At 41.9% G+C, this 21,539-nt stretch overlaps 1 protein-coding gene across 1 annotated transcript in view; it reads right to left on the bottom strand.

The window, feature by feature from the left end:
* The window catches only part of LOC140725998 (E3 ubiquitin-protein ligase HERC2-like), a 169,156-nt gene that overhangs the window by 80,020 nt on the left and 67,597 nt on the right, over positions 1-21,539 (bottom strand). Inside the window, exons 24-28 of the mRNA XM_073041899.1 lie at positions 21,095-21,194; positions 19,657-19,859; positions 4,674-4,741; positions 3,188-3,371; positions 1,738-1,840 (exon numbers count right to left, since the gene is read on the bottom strand). Coding sequence (XP_072898000.1) covers positions 1,738-1,840; positions 3,188-3,371; positions 4,674-4,741; positions 19,657-19,859; positions 21,095-21,194 — 658 coding nt within the window. The remainder of the gene's footprint in view (positions 1-1,737; positions 1,841-3,187; positions 3,372-4,673; positions 4,742-19,656; positions 19,860-21,094; positions 21,195-21,539) is intronic.

Raw genomic sequence — 21,539 nt, 5'->3', positions numbered from 1 at the left:
AATGAGTCTGCACTAGTACTAATTCTGCCAGGGATCTCTCCCTGGATTCACCTTCACACTGAGGTCAATTCCCAGTAACCAATTACCAACCAACCATACCAACCAATGTCTTTATGATGTTAAATTCTGGCAAATGAGACTAGCTTAGAGGGGCTACTTGGTTGGTATGGATGAGTTGGGCCAAAGGGCCTGTTTCTGTGTCATGGTATTCCATGATTCAACCCAGAGGAATCCCATGAGGTTGCTGGGAGAAGTTCCACAGTGACAGTACAGAGATTGGGAACGGGCAGTCACTAAACTGGGGCAGCAACTTTAACCCTGATTGAACATCAATAACCAAAAGCTCAGTCCAGAAGGTTCTGAGAAATGATAGATCCTTTTCAATACACCCTTTAAATAACAGAGTGTGAGCCTATAAATCCATGAGAAAAATCTTCTTTGTTTTAAACAAACATGATTAACTTTTGGACACAATTCACATTAACTATTTTAACACAGAGTCTTCAAAATAATAGAGTCAAAGACAACTTCCAAGTGCTTGTAATTTTAGAGCTCTTACCCATCAAAGTAAAACTTCCTGTGACAAAAGACTAATTGAAAATTGAAGCAAATAATTTGTGGACTTGAAAGGGCACAGATGTCACCTTGGTTTGGGGGCATGCAAGGAAGTGACAGATTGGCCTCATTAGTCTATATGGGGGTCAACAGTTAACTTGATTGCCTGAGTGAGTTTATTCAAGCTCCCATCTTTCATTGTCACTCTGCCCAAATCCTGGAGCACCTTCCACAATAACAAGGAGGAAAGGCAGCTCACCCCACCCTTTCCAGACAATCAGGATGAGCAATAAAGGCCAATTATTAAAAAAGATATTCATTTATTGCATGTAAATTTCAGCAAAAACCTAAGCTTTTATTGTCTACTAACTAGCCTTAAAATGAACACTGTTATGTCCTTCCTGATTTGGTTTGTTATTTTACTTCTAATTATTAGCTCTCACTGCTTACTTGTAAGTTCACAGCAGTTGTTGATTACTTATTATAGCATTAAGAAATTAGCTCTTGTATCAGGTCAAAAGTTTCCCCATCATATTAGCAACTGGAATAACTTTATTGAAACATACTACCTAATCTTTATGGAATTATTATTTGTGGCAGCTTACTGCACACCATATGACTACTGCATGTGACTGCATTTTAAAAAACGTCATTTATTGTGAGGACTATATTTAAAGGGATGTGAGTTATGTGCATTAGTCTTTCTGCTTGTATGGACAGAGTGCTGGTCATTCCTCATTGGTAAAGTCTTGGTTTACTTTTCTGAATTGATCACTTTGTTCTGGGTTTCCCCATGAAAGCAATTGGCTTCTCTGTGGCTAATCTGTTGGACCACTCTTCATAAAACCACATGTATTTAACCTGGACTGAACAATTGGAAAAAAGGGCCATTATGCCCTGGGTGACAAAATCACAATGGAAGCGCACAGCCTTTTGGAAATACTTAATCTCACCTTAATTAGGAGATCTGGAACGCGGAACAGTACAGCAATGTACAGGCCTTTCGGCCCACTATGTTGTGCTGGCCTATATAAACCAGCTCCAGATTAGGGAGTACGCTTTCTTAGCCACACTATCAACATGTGCTGAAACTTTAATGGATCTAAGTACTTGGACCTGAAGTTCCCTATTCCTGCAAAGAATCCTGCTATTAACTTTGTAAGAGCTCAATGATGTACTTACATAGAAAGAGTTTTTTCTGATCAGGAAACATCTGATGAAAAACCTCCCAGAATATCTTGATGGTTGGGTGCGATCTGTGATAGGTTCCCTGATAGCTGGTATTCTGTTTGAAAAATATCATTAGTGCTTACAGAAGAATACAGGGGAGAAAGATGAATGATGAAAACATCCAGTTATCTCTGCCTTGAATTTTGTAAGGACCTTGTGGAGAGTATCAAACAAAAGATTTAGACATTGAGCAACATTTATTCAGGTTATCAAAAATCTGGACGGAGGTATCAAAAACAAGAGGGCATTGCATTAAGGTGAGAGGAATGAGCTTCGAGAGGAGTTCTACTAAACAAAGAGCGATTGGTATCTGGACTGTGCTGTCAAAGGAGATGGTGGAACACAAGCAGCGTGTTAGCATCTGTCCATGTTGGCAACGACTCAGTAGATGGGTATTATACACTCAGCCATAAAATTGTCGGTTAAGAGAGTCAAGCACCAAGATCGAGACCTGACACCCAAAAGCATTACTGAGGTTAGGGGGCGCTGTGGGATGAGATGATAAATCAAGGCCTCTTCTGATCTCCGAAGTGAGCACAAAAGATCATGCAGCACAGTCCAAAGGCAGGCAGACAATTTACCCTTAAGGTAATATCTTTTGGCCAATATAGGTTCCTTGCTCAACATTACTTAAAACTCATTTTCTGGTTATTACTTACACTGTCATTTTGTGGGGGTTTGTTGTGACAGTCCTATAAAAAATATTTCAACAGGTGTAAATTATTCTGAGATGTACCAATGGTGAAATAAGAGGTTATTAAAAAAAAAATGAGAGGCTGGTGGGGCAGAGATATGTCTCTACCAAAGCACTCCTTCTCTCTGCTAGCCTGCAGATTGCCTTTGGGCAAGGTGTAGCACCTATTCAGCGCCCCCCTCCCCGATCAGGGTCAAGTGAAGCCTTTTGCAAGGTCGTATGAGCAGCTGTTTCATAATCACGTCCTGGTTATGCGACCTCTGACATCAGGCAATCTCTGAAGAGCATTGATAGTGGCTGGGGTCACCCGTCTCATGATGACACTACCCAGAAGGTGGCAATGGCAAACCTCTTCTGTAGAAAAATTTGCCAAAAGCAATCACGGTCATGGTGGAAGATCATGATCGCCTGTGTCATATGACACAGCACTTGATGATAATATAGAGAGCTTTTATGTTTCATTTCAGATGTTTGCAACATTAATTCTCTTAGTTGGTGTAATTGATCATCTGTTTATAAGTAACACAATACTGAAGACCACCCTTCATACGTATGATGATCACTGAGCACACTGACAACAAGAGGTCTTTCTATGCTAAATACAGCATTGTTATCTTAGAGCTCTTTGTGGGAGCCTGATGTATACAAATTGTCTGTCAGTTTTCCCTATGCTAAATGCTCTTGAAAAGTAAGGTAGAATTTTCAAACCTCTTCCAGCATTTGCCAGTCATACTCAATGCTTCCAATCAACATGTCTTTCAGCTCTTGAGGTTGGAATAACTTTATCAACTTTTCATCCAAAACGTGGTAGAATCCTTTTCTAAGTTTGTCAAAGGGTTTCTTGATTGAAGTTTCGAATATGTAATTCAAGCAGGAATCTACAAATTTCTTCCTTTGATTATGAAGAGAAAACAAAATTTAAAATGCATTAACAACGCTCAATGAAATAAAATATTTCACTTTAGTCAATTATTGATGTAGGGATCATGAGGATTGCCAGCATTTTTATGTCCATCCCTAACTGGTTCTGAATTGATGAGGCAATTAAGCACTAGGCACACTGTTAGGTATGTCTTTACATATAGACTACCGTGGGTAAAGCAAGCATATATCCTTTCCTGTAGGACATAAGCAAACCAGATGGGGTTTTAATTAGAGTCATACAGCATTGAAACAGGCTTTTAAATCCAGCTCATCCATGCTGTGCTGCCCAGCAAGTTAATCCCATTGCCCAGATCTGACCCAGAGTCCTCTAAACCTCTCCTCTCTAAGCACTTATCTAGATGGTATCTACGAATTGCTAATGTGCTGGGTCAACCAACATTTCTGGCAGCTCATTTCAAATGCACACCATCCTACAGTATGGGTGAAAAAGCTGCTCCTGATGTCTTATTAAATATCTCACCTATCATATTAATCAATATCAATCCAGTAGTTTTATTACAACCACTCCTAAAACTAGTATTCATTCCAGACTGAATAATTTCATTTTAAATCTCTCAACTGGTATGGTTGGATTTGAACCTGCTGATCCATTAACTTTTCCAATGCACTACAATGCAAATAAGCAGCAAGAAAATACCAGCTCCTCATTTGGGACTGCTGGCCACACACTTAAAACTTGTATGTACAGGACATCCCTTGCCAGTTTTGCAAGGGAGGAGAACAACAAACGTGCTCATTTTTGTTACACCTTGAATATTGTAAAGTGCTTCCAGGGATATTGTGAGAGTCTATCACAATGGAGAAAGCTTGACACTGAGCTACTCAAGGTGGAATTTATTCAAAGGATGAAAAATTTGGATGCTGGTATCAAAAATAGATTTTGCTGGGATAGAGGGCAAGACAAGCTGGCCAGGCCACCAGGGTTTTGAAAGTCAGGATGATTTTTTTTTGATGGGGTGCCAATGCAGATCAGCAGGCAGAGGGGTGAAGGGTGAGCATCAGTATGAATTGGCCAGGTCAGCACAGCCTTGGCTGAGGTTTCAGTAGGACAATGGAAACAAACCAGGTGACAGCAGGAACAGCTCGGTGTGGATAAAGAAAGCTTAGGCTGATGTGTTGCCATGGGATGGAGCCAGCAGAGATTCCATGGAGCTGGGAATGGGACGAACTTGTGGAGGAAATATTGTCAGTTCTAAGGCTCTAAAAAGACATGCCCTGGTTGTAGCTCAATTGCTGTTATATAACTCACCTGTTCTTGGTGGTCAAAAGTCCATTTCCGCCATTTGGAATGACAACATCCCGTTCTTGCCAACGCATCTACAAAAGAAGAGTTAGCTATGAGCAGTTCTAGTTCCTAATGATTACCAAGGTTACTTAATATTCAGCTAATAATTAGTAATTCCAAAAGTGTTAAGATGACTAAATTTAAAGAATATGCAGGAGCAGAAATACTTGGTGATAAACACACATAAACACCAATTGTGCTGCAGCTGGAGTACATGGTCCATTTCAGTAAGGAAACAAAGCAGGCGTGAGGAATTATACTAGGGAGAGATTAAATAAGGAGAAGCTATGCACAGTGGCAGGTATGTCAGTAACCAAAGAAGGCAGGTATGGTAGAAGGGATTTATTTCAAGAGGAGTAGAATATAAAAATGAGATAATGCTGAGGCTTTATAAGACACAAGTCAGGCCACACCTGGAGTATTGTCAAAAGTTCTGGGCCCCGTATCTCAGAAAGGATATGCTGTCATTGGAAAGAGTCCAAAGGAGTTTCACGAGGATGATTCTGGGAATGAAGGGGTCAACATATGGGCATTTAGGGGCAGTTGACAATACTCCAGGTGTGGCCTGACTTGTGTCTTATAAAGCCTCAGCATTATCTCCTTGTTGTTATATTCTACTCCTCTTGAAATGAATGTCAACTTTGCATTTGCCTTCTTTACCACAGACTCCACCTGCAAACTATAACCTACTTGGAATCCTGCACTGGGACTCCCAAGACCCTTTGCACCTCTGATGTTTGAATTTTCTCCCTATTTAGAAAATAGTCTAGACTTTTGTTCCTTTTACCAAAAGGTATTATCATACATTTCCCAGCATTGTGTTCCATCTGCCACTTTTTTGCCCATTCTTCCAATTTGTCCAAGTCCTTCTGTAATTGCATTGCTTCCCCAGCACTACCTACCCCTCCACCCTTTGTCATAACATCTGCAAACTTTGCCATAAATCCATCTAAATAATTATCTAAATTATTAACAAATGGAGTGAAAAGTAACGGTCCTAATACTGACCCTTGAGGAACACCACTAGTCACTGGCGGCCAACGAGAAAAGGTCCCTTTTATTCCCACTTGCAGCCTCTGCCTGTCAGCCATTTCTTTATCCATGCCAGTACCTTTCCTGTAATGCCATGGGATATTATCTTGTTAAGGAGCCTCATGTGTGGCACCTTTTCAAATACCTTCTAAAAATCAAAGTAAATGACATCCACTGCCTCTCCTTTGTCCACCATGCTTGTTACTTCCTCAAAGTACAGATTTGTCAGGAAAGATTTCCCTTTTACAGAAACCATGTTGACTTTGACTTATTTTATCACTGGTCTCTAAGTACCCTGAAACCTTATCCTTAATACTGGACTCCAACAATTTCCCAACCACTGAGATTAGGCTAACGACCTATAACTTCCTTTCTTTTTCTATAACTACAGCTCTGGGATGTAGTCCATCTGGTCCAGTTGACTTATCTACCATAAGACCTTTCAGTTTGCCTAGCACCCCTTTCCTTTGTAAAAGCAATGGCATTCGCTCCTGCTCCCTTACACTCACAGACCTCTGGCACACGGAAGACAGATGCAAAGTACTCATCAAGTTCATCTGCCATTCTTCTGTCCCCCTTTATTACCTTACCATCATTTTCCAGCAGTCCAATATCTACTCTCTCCTCTCATTTACTCTTTAATATATCTGAAGGGATGTTTGGTATAATCTTTAATATCTTACCCTCATATTCATTCTCTTCCTACTTTTTGACTTTTTAGTTGCCTTCTGTTGGTTTTTAAAAGCTTCCCAATCCTCTAACTTCCCACTAATTTTTTCTCTATTATACACCCTCTCATTTGCTTTTACATTGGTTTTGACTTCTCTTGTCAGCCACAGTTGTGTCATCTCTCCTTTAGAATACTTCTTCTTCTTTGGGATATATCTATCCTGTACCTTCCGAATTGTTCTGAGAAACTCCAGTCATTGTCGCTCTGCCGTCATCCCTGCTAGTGCTCCCTTCCAAATAACTTTGGTCAGCTCCTCTCTCATGCTGCTACAATTCTTTTTATTCCACTGTAATACTGATACATCTGACTTTAGATTCTCCCTCTCAAACTGCAGGGTAAAATCTATCATATTATCAGTGGCTCCTAATAGTTCCTTTACCTTAAGCTCTCTAATCAATTCTGATTCATTGCATAACACCTAACCAGAATAGCTGACCCTCTAGTGGACTCAATCATGAGCTGCTTTAAAAAGCCATTTCATTGGCATTCTAGAAATTCTCTCTCTTGGGATCCAGCATCACCTGACTTCCCCAATTTAACTGCATATTATTTCCCATGACTATTGTAACATTGTGCATTTGACATGCATTTTCTATCTCTCATTGTAATTTTTAGCCTGCATCTTTGCTACTGTTCGGAGGTCTGTATACAACCCCATCACAGTCTTTTTACCCTTGCGGTTTCTTAGCTCTACTCACAACGGTTCTACACTTTCTGATCCTATGTCACCTTTTCCTAATGATTTGATTTCAATTTTTACCGCTTTGCCTTCCTGCCTGTCCATTCGATACAATATGTATCCTTGGATGTTAAGCTCCCAGCTATAATTGTCTTTCAGCCACAATTCAGTGACGTCCACAATGTCATACATGCCAATCTGTAACTGTGCTACAAGTTCATCTACCTTATTCTGTATACTGCGTGCATTCGAATATAATATCTATGGTCCTGTATTCATCTTCACTTTTGATTTTGTCCGCATTTCGTATTGCAACTCATCTATTTGACTGAGATTTTACCCTGTTATCAGCCTCTCCCTGCTAGCAGTCTCACTACACAGTGCCTCTGTTTGTAAACCAACTATCCCATACTTAACTCTATCACACCGGTACTCATCCCCCTGACAAATTAGTTTAAATGATCTGGGTGATAATGTAGTGAACTGGATCAGCAAAATTGTGAATGAAACCAAGATCGGGGTGTAGTGGATAGCGAAGAAGACTATCAAAGCGTGCAGATTTGAATAAACTCATGTGTTTTCCACACTCACTGGCAGAAAGCAGTATAGCAGCTAAGCTAACAGTTCAGCACCTTTCTCATGTTTCATTGGCTATGCATTAGCAATTGCCCATGCAATGCAACTGTTTTAAATATGTAGCCTATTAATGAATTCAATCGTATCTAAGGAATCTCCTATCGATAATATTGATGGATTTTTCATAGGTGCCATCTTCAGATTCAGTTTATTGTCAACCACAAATGCAATGCGGTTAAAAAATGAGACAACGTTCCTCCAGAATGATATCACAAAAACATATGACAAAACAGACTACACCAGAAAATCCACATAACATTTGGCAATCCCCAATCCAGAGTCCGGAGAGGCTGCTGCATATTAATATCGCACTACTGTCTTAGCGCGTTCCCCGGAAAGGAGCTCCAAATTCCCAGACAAACAAGACCAAAAACTAAAGCTACAAGACCTGCACAAAACCACATAGTTACAACATATAGTTACAACAGTGCAAACAATAGCATAATTGATTTAAAAAAACAGACTATGGGCACAGTAAAAATAGTCCAAAGATGTTAAAGGACTACAAGTTCAAAACAAATCATCACACAGTTTCCACAAGTCCCCAGGGTCCCGACAGACTCGCCATCCCACGCCGGCGGCAGAAGGGAATACCACCGCTATGGACTTCCATGGCGCCGCCCGACTCAGCCTTGCAGACGCAGCACACAACGAAAGCTCCGTCAAACCCAGCCTCGCAGACGCAGCACACACCGAAAGCAACCTGACCGCAGCAGACTCTGAGTCCGTCGAACCTCCAAGCTGACGACCATCCCCTCCAGCACAGCTTCTCTGAGCACCATCCTCTGCCAAGCGTATTTAGACGGCCCCACCAATGTCCATCGGCAACGCGACCCCAAGGACTGGGAGCCTGTTCTTCCCAGCAGAGTCCCGGACCTCAAAGCAGCAGCAACGAAGATGGTCTTCCTGGAGATTTCCCAATGTTCTTCCATGCTCCCTCGTCCGTTTTCAATTGATTATGATTGCGCATGGCACCCCACTTCACAAATAACAGATAATCAGCTCTGGAGTGGCCGCTGCAAGCTGCGTCGCGCCGCCATCTTGGAAATCATCCTGGCTTATTCTTTAGTCTTAGCATTAATTCCCCTCTTAACATAGTTTCTCTGGTCTTTTATTTAATTCATTTAGTATTTGTATGGTTGTTCATACTCAAAAATAAACTGAAATCTTGGAATTAAGACTGCTTTTCATTCCTAAGCATCAAAAAATAAACAGAGATCCAATAATTTGGCACCCGAACAGGGACCAATTACTTGAAGAACTGAATGGGACTAACAAAGGGAGTTTTGTTAGTTTTGTCACAAGCAAGAGAACATCTGCAGATGTTGGAAATCCAAGCAACACACACAAAATGCTGGAGGAGCTCAGCAGGCCAGGCAGCATCTGTGAAAAAAAAAGTAATCCTGCCAAAGGGTCTCGGCTGAATACGTTGACTGTACTTTTTTTTAAAAAAGATGCTGCCTGGCTTGCTAAGCTCCCCCAGTATTTGTGTGTGTTGTTTGTTAGTTTTGTACAGCTGGGAGGTAAAACATTCATCTGTTCTTTAACTGTCTAAGAAAAAGCATCTTCTGTACATCATTTAAAGGGAGTTTAAGAGTGAGCGGAGTCGAGGCTGTATAACCTGTGGGGGGAGGGGATGTGGTATGAATTACAGGAGACCCAGAGTCTGATATTAACAACATAGAATTGTTGAATAAGCGTCTGACAGAAGTTTTAAGATATCAGACAGATGTTTGGTTGTAACCTGATATTACAGGCACCACAGGGTTGGAAGTTTTGTGAGATTTCTAATGTCTATGAGTGAAGAGTACTCCTTAAGGTGGAAACTAATACAGTTGCCAGAGCTTTGAAACAGACCGGCTGGTCTCTTGAATTTCCCAGCTGAAAGGGATAAATTAACTAAAATCTTAAGTGTTTATTTAAATGATGCATCTAAACTTGATAAAGAAATACAGAAGAAAGGTGCTATCGATGCTGTCTAGTGGTGACTGGCTGCTAAGTGATGTCGAAGTGATATGCCGGAAAATCAAAAAGATGTGGTCAGGAACTAATGGTGCTTTAAACACTTGTTCCGAAGATATTGAATATAAATGGTAAGTGTCAGTAAAGAAACTATTTAAGAAAGTTTGAAAGGCTTATGTTTATTTTTTTGCTTCTATTGAGTCAGGTTTTCTGGAGTTGCTCTTTCACACTGGGACATATATTTTTTTTAACTTTCTGGCCTGTAGTTTAATATAAAGGTATATTAATACCTTAACACCTGTATGTATAATATATATTGCGTATAACAACGTTCAAAGTACATATAAGTTGGGTGAACTTGGCCTTTTCTCCTTAGAGCAATGGAGGATGAGAAGTGACCTGATAGAGTTTTATAAGATGATGAGAGGCATTGATCGTGTAGATAGCCAGAGTCTTTTACCCAGGGCTGAAATGGCGAACACGAGGGGGCATAGTTTTAAGGTGCTTGGAAGTAGGTACAGGGGAAATGTCAGAACTAAGTTTTTCACACTGAGAGTGGTTGGTGCGTGGAATGCACTGCCAGCAAAGGTGGTAGAAGCGGATACGATAGGGTCTTTTAAGAGACTCTTGGATAGATACATGGAGCTTAGAAAAATAGAGGTAGGGAAATTCTAGGCAGCTTCTAGAGTATGTCACATGGTCGGCACAACACGTGGGCTGAAGGGCCTGTAATGTGCTAATGTTTTAAAAATCAACTTGTCACTGGTGACATTAATGGAGCTGTGAAGACATGAGTGTATAGAGTTGCAAGTCCAAATCAATACTTCGAAACATGAACCACTGATATAGAAAAAAACATGTAATTTACGAAAAGAGCAGTATGAAAAAGATACTAAATCAGCAGAAAACAGATATCTGCATTAACGGTAAGGTATGTCAGTCTATTCAGAGATGCAAGGTGAAATTAGTTAAATGTGCACAGCGTCGGTGAGACCTTCGGTGGGCAGATAGGCCAACCCAGCTGGCGGTGTTAATGATATCAATCATGTTGAAAGGCAGTCAACACTGATTAGTCCCTCAAAAAACAGCGACAAGTTGGGAACTCCAAGGAACTACAAAATAATACCAATTCAACAGAGACCTCTAGTGATTTAAGTGACGATGACAGTAATGAGATAATTGTTCTGGCAGCCTTGGCAAGACGCCCCAGTAATAATTAAGAATGTGAAAATACGCAAGACTGATGATGGAGCTCATGAAAGGAAATAGGAGGTTTGAAATGAACCACCAGATCCGGAAAAAAATTAACAAATGATCCAAGGAAGTTCCATATCTGAAAGACTTGGGCTGAACTTCAATGAATTGAGTATACAAAGTGCATCCATATGATGGCATTCGAATTTTAGCTACCATGCCAACAACTCAGCAAAGTTGAGATGGTGAGTTGAAGATCGTACAGGAGAGGATAAACAGAATTTACCAGATGTGCAAGAACAAAACATGCTAAGAAGATGCAAGTTAATATACAGAATTGCCTTTGTTGAAACTAGATCTGGTTCTGTTCACAGATGGCTCTTCAACCATTGAGGGAGGAATTCGAATGGCTGGTTGGGCTGTTGTCACAGAAAATGAAGTCATAGCCTCAGGAAACATGGCTGAAAGCTTTAATTGAAGCATGTAAGCTAGAAGAAGGAAGATCAGCTATAATCTACACAGTCTCTCGATATTCTTTCAGAGTCGTCCATGACTTTGGAAATTTATGGAGACCAAAAGGATTTCTTACAGTTGAGGGAACTCCAATCAAGAATAGCAAACTAGCATGAGAACTAATGGAAGTCATGCAACTACCATCAGAAGCTTGACTATTAAAATGTAAAGGTCCCTTTAAAATGACCACAATGGAAAGCCTAGGAAATGTATTTGCAAAAAAGGCAATGAGAGAAGGAATAAAGAAAATTGAAAAAAAAATGATAACTGAAACTGTTATGAATGTGCCACAGCTCTGAGGGGCCGAAGGGTGCGGGACCAGGCCCCTCCTTCCGGAGAATCGCAAGATCGCTATTAATTCGGGTCTTGGACCCAGGAAATGAGAGACAATGCAACGGATTTGACCATTGTTCTTAGATGCACCTGTGTGAATTGCAACTCTATAGTACGTGCCAGCTATCAGGGACATGGATGCCCTCGGGCAATGTGGGGGTGGGATTGTATCACCCTACCTTGATTGACATTTACAAATCTGCCAGCCATGATAAAACGGAGACTGCAGGAGGCGGTACTCCAGCGACGCACCAGACGGAGACACCATCGCTGATCGTTCCCGTAAGAACGGAAAGCTGCTCAGGAGCCACGTGTGATTTGGTTCCCCTAGCTAGGGAATCGAGTGGCTAATAACCCCGAAAAGGATTCCGAACTGACAACGGGGAACTCACGTTCCCGAACACGATTTGAGTCCAACAGGCTGGCAAGTTTATTTTCTCTCTCCAGCCCGTGAACACCCAGCGGTCCCTCAAACGGCTAAAAGCCTCCATGAACTGGCGAGACTTTTTATATTTCCATCGGACAATCGTTTTACCCCTAGACAAACGATAGAGCTACTTCAAATTGTTGATTATTACTATACCCGTGCTTTAGATTGAGTATTGACGACGTATATTATCTGAATGTTTGTATTAACCTTACTTTTGTGCCCCTTTATAAATAAAAACGTTTAAAAATGGTACCATCAGACTTCAGCGGACCTCTCTATCTTTGCTGGTAAGTGACCCAGTTATGGGGTTCATAACAACGTGGGGCCTCGTCTCGAGATTTGATACCAAATTGGGAGGTCAGTGAATTGGGTTTGTAAGTCAAAAAATTTGGATCTGGTACGCGGGTAGCGAGACGGCAAACCAGCAAAGATGGACGTGGATGAATTTATGAAAAACCCGACTCTGGGGGCGCTAGAGGCGGCTACAAAATTAGACTTGGTAAATCTGGCGAAGGGGTTAAGCCTCACAGAGGTGAGGTCATCAATGAAAAAGCGGGAAGTGCAAAGGGTCATAACGCAGTATTACATTGGGAAGAAGGTGTTTGCAGCTGAGGAGTTGGAAAATATCCCTGAAAAAGTACCAGCTAGTGGGATGGATCAGCTAGAGTTGGAGAAATTAAGGTTGGAACATGAATTTAAAATAAAGCAGCTGGAAGCAACTGAGAGAGAGAAAGAAAGGGCTGAGAAAGAGAAAGAAAGGGCCAACAAACAAAAGGAGCAGGCATTCCACATAAAGGAGTTAGAGGTGAAACGGGACCAGGAGCTCCAACTAAAGGGGTTAGAGGTGAAAAAAGAGCAGGACCAAGCTGAAAAGCAAAGACAGCATGAAATTCAGCTAAAAGAGCTAGAAGAAGCTGAGAAAGAGAAGGAACGAGCCGAGAACGAGAAGGAACGAGCCGAGAAAGAGAAGGAATGAGCTGAGAGAGAGCAGGACCGAGCTGAAAAGCAAAGAGAGTATGAGGAGAAACAGAAACAGAGGGAACATGACTTGGAGATGAAGAAGTTAAAGAAAGAGCGAAGAGATCTAGGGTTAGATCGAGAGGAGAGGTTTAATGTTAGTCGGGAGTTGAGGGTAGTACCTCCATTCGAAGAGTCGGATGTTGATAGTTATTTCTTGCTTTTTGAAAAGGTGGCAGTAAATCAGAAGTGGCCCAAAGAGCAGTGGGTGGCGTTGTTTCAAAGTGTGTTAAAAGGGAAGGCACAACGAGCATATGCGGCATTGTCCGTCGGGGAGGGGGAAGCGGAGAATTATGCCAAAGTAAAGGAGGCCATTCTCCGGAGTTACGAGCTAGTACCTGAAGCTTATAGACAAAGGTTCAGAAATTTACGAAAAGGGTGGAATCAAACATATACCGAGCTAGCCTATGAAAAGGGTGTGCTCTTGGACCGTTGGTGCACCGCGGAACAGGTGGACGGGGATTATGGGCGTATCAGGGAGTTATTTTTGATTGAGGAATTAAAAGGGTGTGTTCCGGAGGAGATCCGGATGTATTTGAATGAGAAGCCGAATAAGTCCATCTCGGAAATTGCTAGGTTCGCAGATGAATATGCCCTAACCCACAAGACAAAGTTTCCCTCGAATAAAAGTACCCTGAGAGACCGTGGGAACGACCGAGAAAGTCCGCCGGCTGAGGCAGAGGTCCCGCCGGGAGCTAGTGGTAAGGTTGAGGGGGAAAGGCCAGGCGGCCCGAGATTTCCGGGCTTGACCTGTTTTAATTGTGGGAAGGGAGGACATATTGCATCTAGGTGCTTTGCTCCGAGAAAGGAGCCAGAAACAGGGAGAGCAGCGGTCCCTATCGGGTGTGCAGTGGTAATCAGAAAATCGGCAAGAGGGTCCCGGGTAGGCAGAGTGCGCGAGGGGTCTGAGATTTATCTGTCACACGGAACCGTGTCTGTGAGGGAGGGGGACCCACCAATTCCCGTACGGATTTGGAGAGACACGGGGGCGAAGCTATCATTAATTAGCCGTAACGTATTACAATTCGGACCTCAGACGGGAGAGGTAGCCTTGAGAGGAATAGGAAAATGGACAGAAATGGTGTCCTTACATAGGGTCATTTTGGATTGTGAGCTGGTGTATGGATCAGTTGAAATAGGGGTGCCATCAGAATTCCCGAGAACTGACGTGGATGTCCTCCTTGGGAACGATTTAGCGGGGGGTAGGATTTGGTCAACCATGACTATGACCCGCTGACCGGTGTGTGTTGAGGCCCCGCCCCTAGCGTCCCCGAGCTATCCCGCATGCGCGGTCACTCACAGCCTGTCGAGAGCGGCAGCTGAGAACGGGAGCAGTTTAAAATTGGCCAGTTTTGATTTGGCCGAGACGTCTTTACCGACTGTGCCACGAGGGTTTAGAGGGTGGTAAGACGAGGAATAGTAACGTAAAAGGGGTAAGGGAGAGGAGATAGATCTGCCCTTAGCGAAGAGAAAGGTCCTAGAGGTAGGAAATAAAGATGAGAAACGGAAAAAGCTGTTAAAAGGTCCAGAGTTGGACATGGATGATCTGTCGGGGGTGGCAGCCCTGTTTGAAGAAGTTGAGAGTTATCAAGGTGTTCCCGATAATGAGATGAAGGCAGTCCTAGATGAAAAGGATGCCACTACCTTGGAGAGGTCTGCTGGGTTGGCAGATGAGGTTGTTTCAGCTAGCGGGGTTGAGTTTACTCCGGAAGGGAGTTGCCCAGAGAGGAACTGGGAGGATCAGGGGAATTTAGAATTTGAAAAGGGTACGGGTATTGAAAGCCTGGAAGAGGCAAATGTCCCGTTTGAGTGTGTCCAGGATGTGGATGCACGTGGTACTGAATCTAGTACTGGAGCTCAGAAAAAGTCTGAGGTATTTGATTCAGTTGAAAAGGAATGCAGTCCCTGTGGGTCAGATGGACTGGGTTCAGTGAAGACAGGGTTAACCCTGGTAATTGGGGGAAGGGAGGGTTCCCAGGTGTTTGTACACGAAGGGGTGGTGAACCTTAAAGTGGAACTCGACCATGGGGGGATAAACATTATTATTGAAGGGAACGGAAAGTTTGTAGTTCCCAAATCGAATGAAAAAATTTTAAACCCGGCAGCTCGCTTACAGAGTAAGTCGAGAGCTGCCGAGGCCCCACACGCTATTGTTATTCAAGGATGTGGAGTGAACAGGCAGCACTTGACAGGCTGTCTGGAAAAAGCGGGATCGCTTGCAGATCTTAAATTGGAAATTAATAGCATGACGGGTCCTGAAGAGAAAAATAGCAACTTGCTTAAAACTAAAGAATTGGGTAGGAATGAATTAGGTCTGGGATCCGGTGTTGATACGAGAACTCCTATGAATAAGGCAGATGGGAGTTTACCCTGCCAAACTACTCAAGTTCCTCCCGTAGAAACTCACCGAAAAAAGGTGATGGTTAATGGGGGCGCCATTTTAAATAGGAAAACTGGCTGTACAGGATTTTGACAAAGCATGTGAATAACAAAGACAACCTCCTTGGAACCTGCCTGTTAAGTTGAAATCTGATGCTACCAGCCTTTAGTCAGGTACAAGAGAAACAAAAAAATATTAAAGGAAGTGCCACTGTACTCGTTACCTGTTTAGATGCTGAACTAAATGTATGACTGTATAGCTCTGTAGTGACACGGAAAGCTTGTGTATTGTGTTAGATTCTAAAATCCTGTAAGACTCTGTACCACTTCGTTTTCACCGCTGGTGAAAACGCTTTGAAGAAAGGGGGTGTTATGAATGTACCACAGCTCTGAGGGGCCGAAGGGTGCGGGACCAGCCCCCTCCTTCCGGAGAATCGCAGGATCGCTATTAATTCGGGTCTTGGACCCAGGAAATGAGAGACAATGCAACGGATTTGACCATTGTTCTTAGAGGCACCTGTGTGAATTGCAACTCTATAGTACGTGCCAGCTATCAGGGACATGGATGCCCTCGGGCAATGTGGGGGTGGGATTGTATCACCCTACCTTGATTGACATTTACAAATCTGCCAGCCATGATAAAACGGAGACTGCAGGAGGCGGTACTCCAGCGACGCACCAGACGGAGACACCATCGCTGATCGTTCCCGTAAGAACGGGAAGCTGCTCGGAAGCCACGTGTGATTTGGTTCCCCTAGCTAGGGAATCGAGTGGCTAATAACCCCGAAAAGGATTCCGAACTGACAACGGGGAACTCATGTTCCTGAACACGATTTGAGTCCAACAGGCTGGCAAGTTTATTTTCTCTCTCCAACCCGTGAACACCCAGCGGTCCCTCAAACGGCTAAAAGCCTCCATGAACTGGCGAGACTTTTTATATTTCCATCGGACAATCGTTTTACCCCTAGACAAACGATAGAGCTACTTCGAATTGTTGATTATTACTATACCCGTGCTTTAGATTGAGTATTGACGACGTATATTATCTGAAAGTTTGTATTAACCTTACTTTTGTGCCCCTTTATAAATAAAAACGTTTAAAAATGGTACCATCAGACTTCAGCGGACCTCTCTATCTTTGCTGGTAAGTGACCCAGTTATGGGGTTCATAACAAAACCAAGTTAAACATTCTGTCACGGACAAACATGCAAGATATTCAAGAAATGCAAGGTTAGTGCTCAAATGAAGAAAAGTGGTACTGAATGGAAAATGGTGGGTCATTAAATGACAATGTAGTATGGAGATACAGCACTAGTCATAGGCTGGTAGCCCTAGTTGAGCTGTTTCCTTACCTGGCACAGCAGATACACTCTTTAGGACATATTGGAGTGCAAAAGATGGTCAACAAATTCTCCCAGTGGTGATGGAAGCCAACGTGCAGGATGGCAGCTCAACAAAAAGTTGAGAGATATATGACTTGCCAGAAAACCAACCCTGATCAATGGAGAAGATACCATAGCCAAGTACTCCTGGTCCACCTGGCCCATATTTTTATATCCACAAGTGGACTACGTTACTTTACTGACGTGCCAAGGATATTCAGATGTGTTAGTAATAGTGGACAAATTTTCAAGATGGTCGAAGCCATCCCAGCAAGAAAAGCTACTGCCACATAGACAGGCAAATCTCTGATAAAGAACTATATTCCTAGATGGGGATTGCCATGCCACATTGACTCTGACTAAGGAACACATTTCGCTGGAAATGTTTGTCAAGAATTATGTCAACTGATGAACATCAAATAGTCTTTTCATTGCCCACATCATCCAGAGTCATCAGGACAAGTTAGAAGAATGAATGGCGTCATCAAACAACGGCTGACTAAGTATCATGCAGAAAGTGTACATGGCCTACAGCACTTACTTTGGTTTTATGCAGCACCAGAGCAAACTCAATTAAGAAAATAAACCTGAGTCCATTTGAAGTGGTGATGGGGTGACCTACGTCACTACTGGGAGCGTTTGATCTCAGAAAGGCTGATATACATGTTATGTCAAATAGTTCTTTCAGATTATGTCAATAATTGATTATTGTGTAAAACTAACCCGAGCTGTTCAGCGTGCTTCTCAACAGGTTCCTGCTGCTTGGAGTGGCCCATCGGAAGGAGGACACACCTTGATTCCTGGTGAGTGGGTTCTGGTCTAGAAACTGGATAAGGAAGCTCGGTGGGAAGGTCCTTACCGAGTACTGATAATTTCCAATACAACAACTAAGGTAGAAGGTAAAATTAAGTATACAAAACATACCAGAATTATATAATTGTGTCAACAGCAAACTTTTGGGTTTTTCTGTGGAGGTACAGTTGTTTGTATAAAGTGAGAACAGGAGGAGTGAAAAAACACAGCCCTGGAGAGAGCATATGCTTTAGACAGTGGATCGTACAAGTAGGAGCACAGCCTTCCTTACTGCTTCCTTCCTGTCAGAAAGTTCATAATTCATTGACAGATACAGCTAGCTGGGTTAGCTTGCTATAGAGCAACTCTGGAACAATAGTGTTGAGGGCGGAGCTAAAATCCACAAAGATCCTCACATCGGTGTTGGGGTGTCCAAATATTGAAGAATGTAATGAAGGCACAAGTTAACTGCCATCTTCAACTGAGTGATTTGCTTTATAAGCAAACAGTAGTGGGTCAAGAAAAAGATTAGTAATGGACTTAAGGTTTCAAAGGTTTTCATAACTACTGATGTCAGAGAGGCTGGCTTATAATCATTATGTCCAGTAAACTGGAATTGTGAACTGGAATGATTGTAACAACTTTAAAGCAGTGAGATATTTGGCATCCCCGTGAAGACAGGTGTCAGTTTATCTGCACAATGCATTCGAGTACCAGGTGAGACACCATCATGGCCTGCAGCTTTCTTAATGTTCTGTTTTCCAAATAGTTTATGAACTTCTGTTTCACAGAAAGTATAGGGTGGGATGAAGGGAGGGGGCATGGGCCGGGGGAAGGAAGAGTGAAGAAGATGAATAGGACTGGGATGAAGAGGGGATGATGACATTGAAGTGGTTGTGAAAGGGAGGGGGTTAGGGGCTCACCGTATTAGGATCAGAAGAAGTAAGGAGAGATAGATGTGGATTGTCCTCATCAAACCAGTAATGAAACTGATGGGGCTGACTGTCCAAGGTGAGGGGGGAGGGTGGTAACTGTGACCAAACCAAGCCAAAGCCAAGGGAGTTTTTAGCACTCAATAATACTCTCTGGCACAATGAAGAATAATTTAAAAATATGTCATTTATTTTAATTGAATATAAATACAGAAATAAACTTAGTAATTATTTACACTTGAAATTATATTACAGTTCAAGAAGCATATTGATTGTGACAATACAGAGATTTTGATTTGCAATATCATTAGAGAAACAATTAGTTGTTTTTATAACAACACACACAAAATGCTGATGGAACACAGCAGGCCAGGCAGCATCTATAAGGAGAAGCACTGTCGACGTTTCGGACCGAGACCCTTCGTCAGGACTCAGTAGTTTTTATAATTACGCATTTGGAAACTTTTAAATGGACAAGTAATTGGTTAATGAGATTGAAGCAAGGAAATCACTGATGGCAAGTAAAGCGAAGTTAGCTGGAAAGTTAACTTATTCGCTCCATGAACACTACATGACCTTTGAATAGTTTCAACATTTTGTTTTCAGATTTACAGCTTCTCATAGTGATTTTGCTTTCTACACGATGAAATTGTTGTGATGCGAATAACGTATCAAAATGTACTTCCCAAATGCAAAAAAAAACTCCCCCTTCACAAGCATCCAATTTAGCCAAGGTGGAATACATTACTGAATAGAGTCAGATCACATTATTGGATTGATAGCAGAGGTTTTATAGAAATGCAGCAACACCATGGATATTTTCTGTATTGCTACCAAATGAATGTTCTGCTGCAACTCATTTTGATCAAACCAAGACATCTTAAATTAACCGCATAATTTTGGGTCAGCTGGATATATTAGGGTGGTTCTTCTACACAGAACTCACTCTGTTCGATTGCGTGAAGTAACCTCTCTTTCAGTAGTTCTTTTGTGCTGTAATTGGGGAGTTCCAGGGTCTTGATGCAGGTGTAAGCACAAGGATATGATAAATCTGGTTCATTGATCCAGGGTTTGAATATCACGATATTAATTCTTCCAATCCCACCTGCTGGGAGTCTCTCACTTCCTGATAGAAAAACTGAAAATCAGAGAACAACAACATTGAAATAAGTCAGAATTCTGTGGACCAGTTGAAAATGAGTGGTAAAGAGATACAGCTAGGAATAAGGTTCTTCAGCCCATCAAATCTGCTCTGACCATCAACCACACATTTAACACTAATCCTACATTTATCTCTTTTTTAAAATTGCCTCCACATTTTCAACTGCTCACCACAACCCCACCCCCAGATTGTTCATTTCACTCACACCCGAGGCAGTTTACAGTGACCAATTCACCTACCAACCTGCATATCTTTGGGACACTGGAGAATACTGGAGCACCCAGAGGTAATTCATGCAGTCATGGTAGAATGTACAGACTCTGCACAGGCAGGACTGGTGGTCAGAATTGAACCCAGTTCTCTGGAACTGTGGGGCAGCAGCTTGACCAGCTGCATCACTGTGTTGCCCTGATATGCAGAGCAGTATTTTCCCCTTATCTGACTGACAAATCTGTCTGCTGCATCTGAAATGCGACAAAGTAAGAGTATAGTAACAAAGTTATTAGTATTCAGAGATCTGGAAGAACAGGTGTGAATTCCATCACAGGAACCAAGGAACTTAAATCGAAGAGTTTATTTATAATGTGAAGTATTTAAAAAATGAATGAATTACTGTGACTGGGAGGTCAGTGAAACAAAAATCAGAGGCCCTGCCATGCCTTCTTCAGGAATTCCACAGTAGGGGTCTATCTAAAAAAAATGGAAATGGTGGGCCTGCTGCCATGCTGTACCTCTCAATAAATAAACCCTGGAATAAACTGTAGACCCTTGTTTGAATTTTGTGTGTCTCTGAAACAGATTTAGTTTGAAGCTAAAACCCCACTGAGTACATGTTGGCTTCTGTGGGCATACGTGGTGTGCCAGTTTTGAACTTCCTCTTACCTTTCCTCACCATATACTGCCAGTATTTCCTACTTCTGGTTTCCCTCAATGCTCATCTTTCTTTTTTAACTGCTCTTTGTGGCAAAAATTCTGCACTTAAGCCATCATGAATTTGGCATCTTAAGTTCTAAAGAATGTCCTTGAACCTGAAACATGATGTTGTTTCACACTCTACAAGTTCTTGCACCATTTTCTGTTTTCTTTTAGTTCAAGATCTCCATTCTGCTTGATGACAAGATAAATCTCAGTTGTACAGTATCTAACCCCTGTGTTAGATATGCTTCATTCTAGACACATGCAAGTGTTAAAACAGATGTGAGCTTACTTACAAATGAATTGCTTTTTCTCCTCTTCCAGTAGGCTTTCAAAAACTTCCCAAAAATATCTAATTACTCTGTCAGTTGGTTGATAATTTTGGTATATGGTATTCTGCAGAGAAAAGTAAAACAAAGATTGGCATGAGACTGGATGATTAAATGTTTAAAATAGTTAGAAACTTTCTGTTTTCCCAGATATAAAGGCAATTTTTTTAATGTTTTGGATATGGTCAGATAGTGTTCTTGGACATATCTAGCGGTTAAAATCTGTATCGGCCTTCTTCCTATCTGCCACAAGAAAATGACCATCAACAACTGATTTTTTTTAGAACTGATAAGTACACTGAAGGTCCTATTCAATACATCTGAAAGGATTGTACACCCAGTGAATTTGTTTGAAATATGGTCAATTTTACAATGTAGTAAAATCAGCAGTATCAAGATAACAATCTATTTC

This window comes from Hemitrygon akajei, chromosome 4, assembly GCF_048418815.1.
Source record: "Hemitrygon akajei chromosome 4, sHemAka1.3, whole genome shotgun sequence".
In the NCBI taxonomy this organism is placed as follows: Eukaryota; Metazoa; Chordata; class Chondrichthyes; order Myliobatiformes; family Dasyatidae; genus Hemitrygon; species Hemitrygon akajei.
This window is presented reverse-complemented; position numbering and strand designations above follow the sequence as displayed.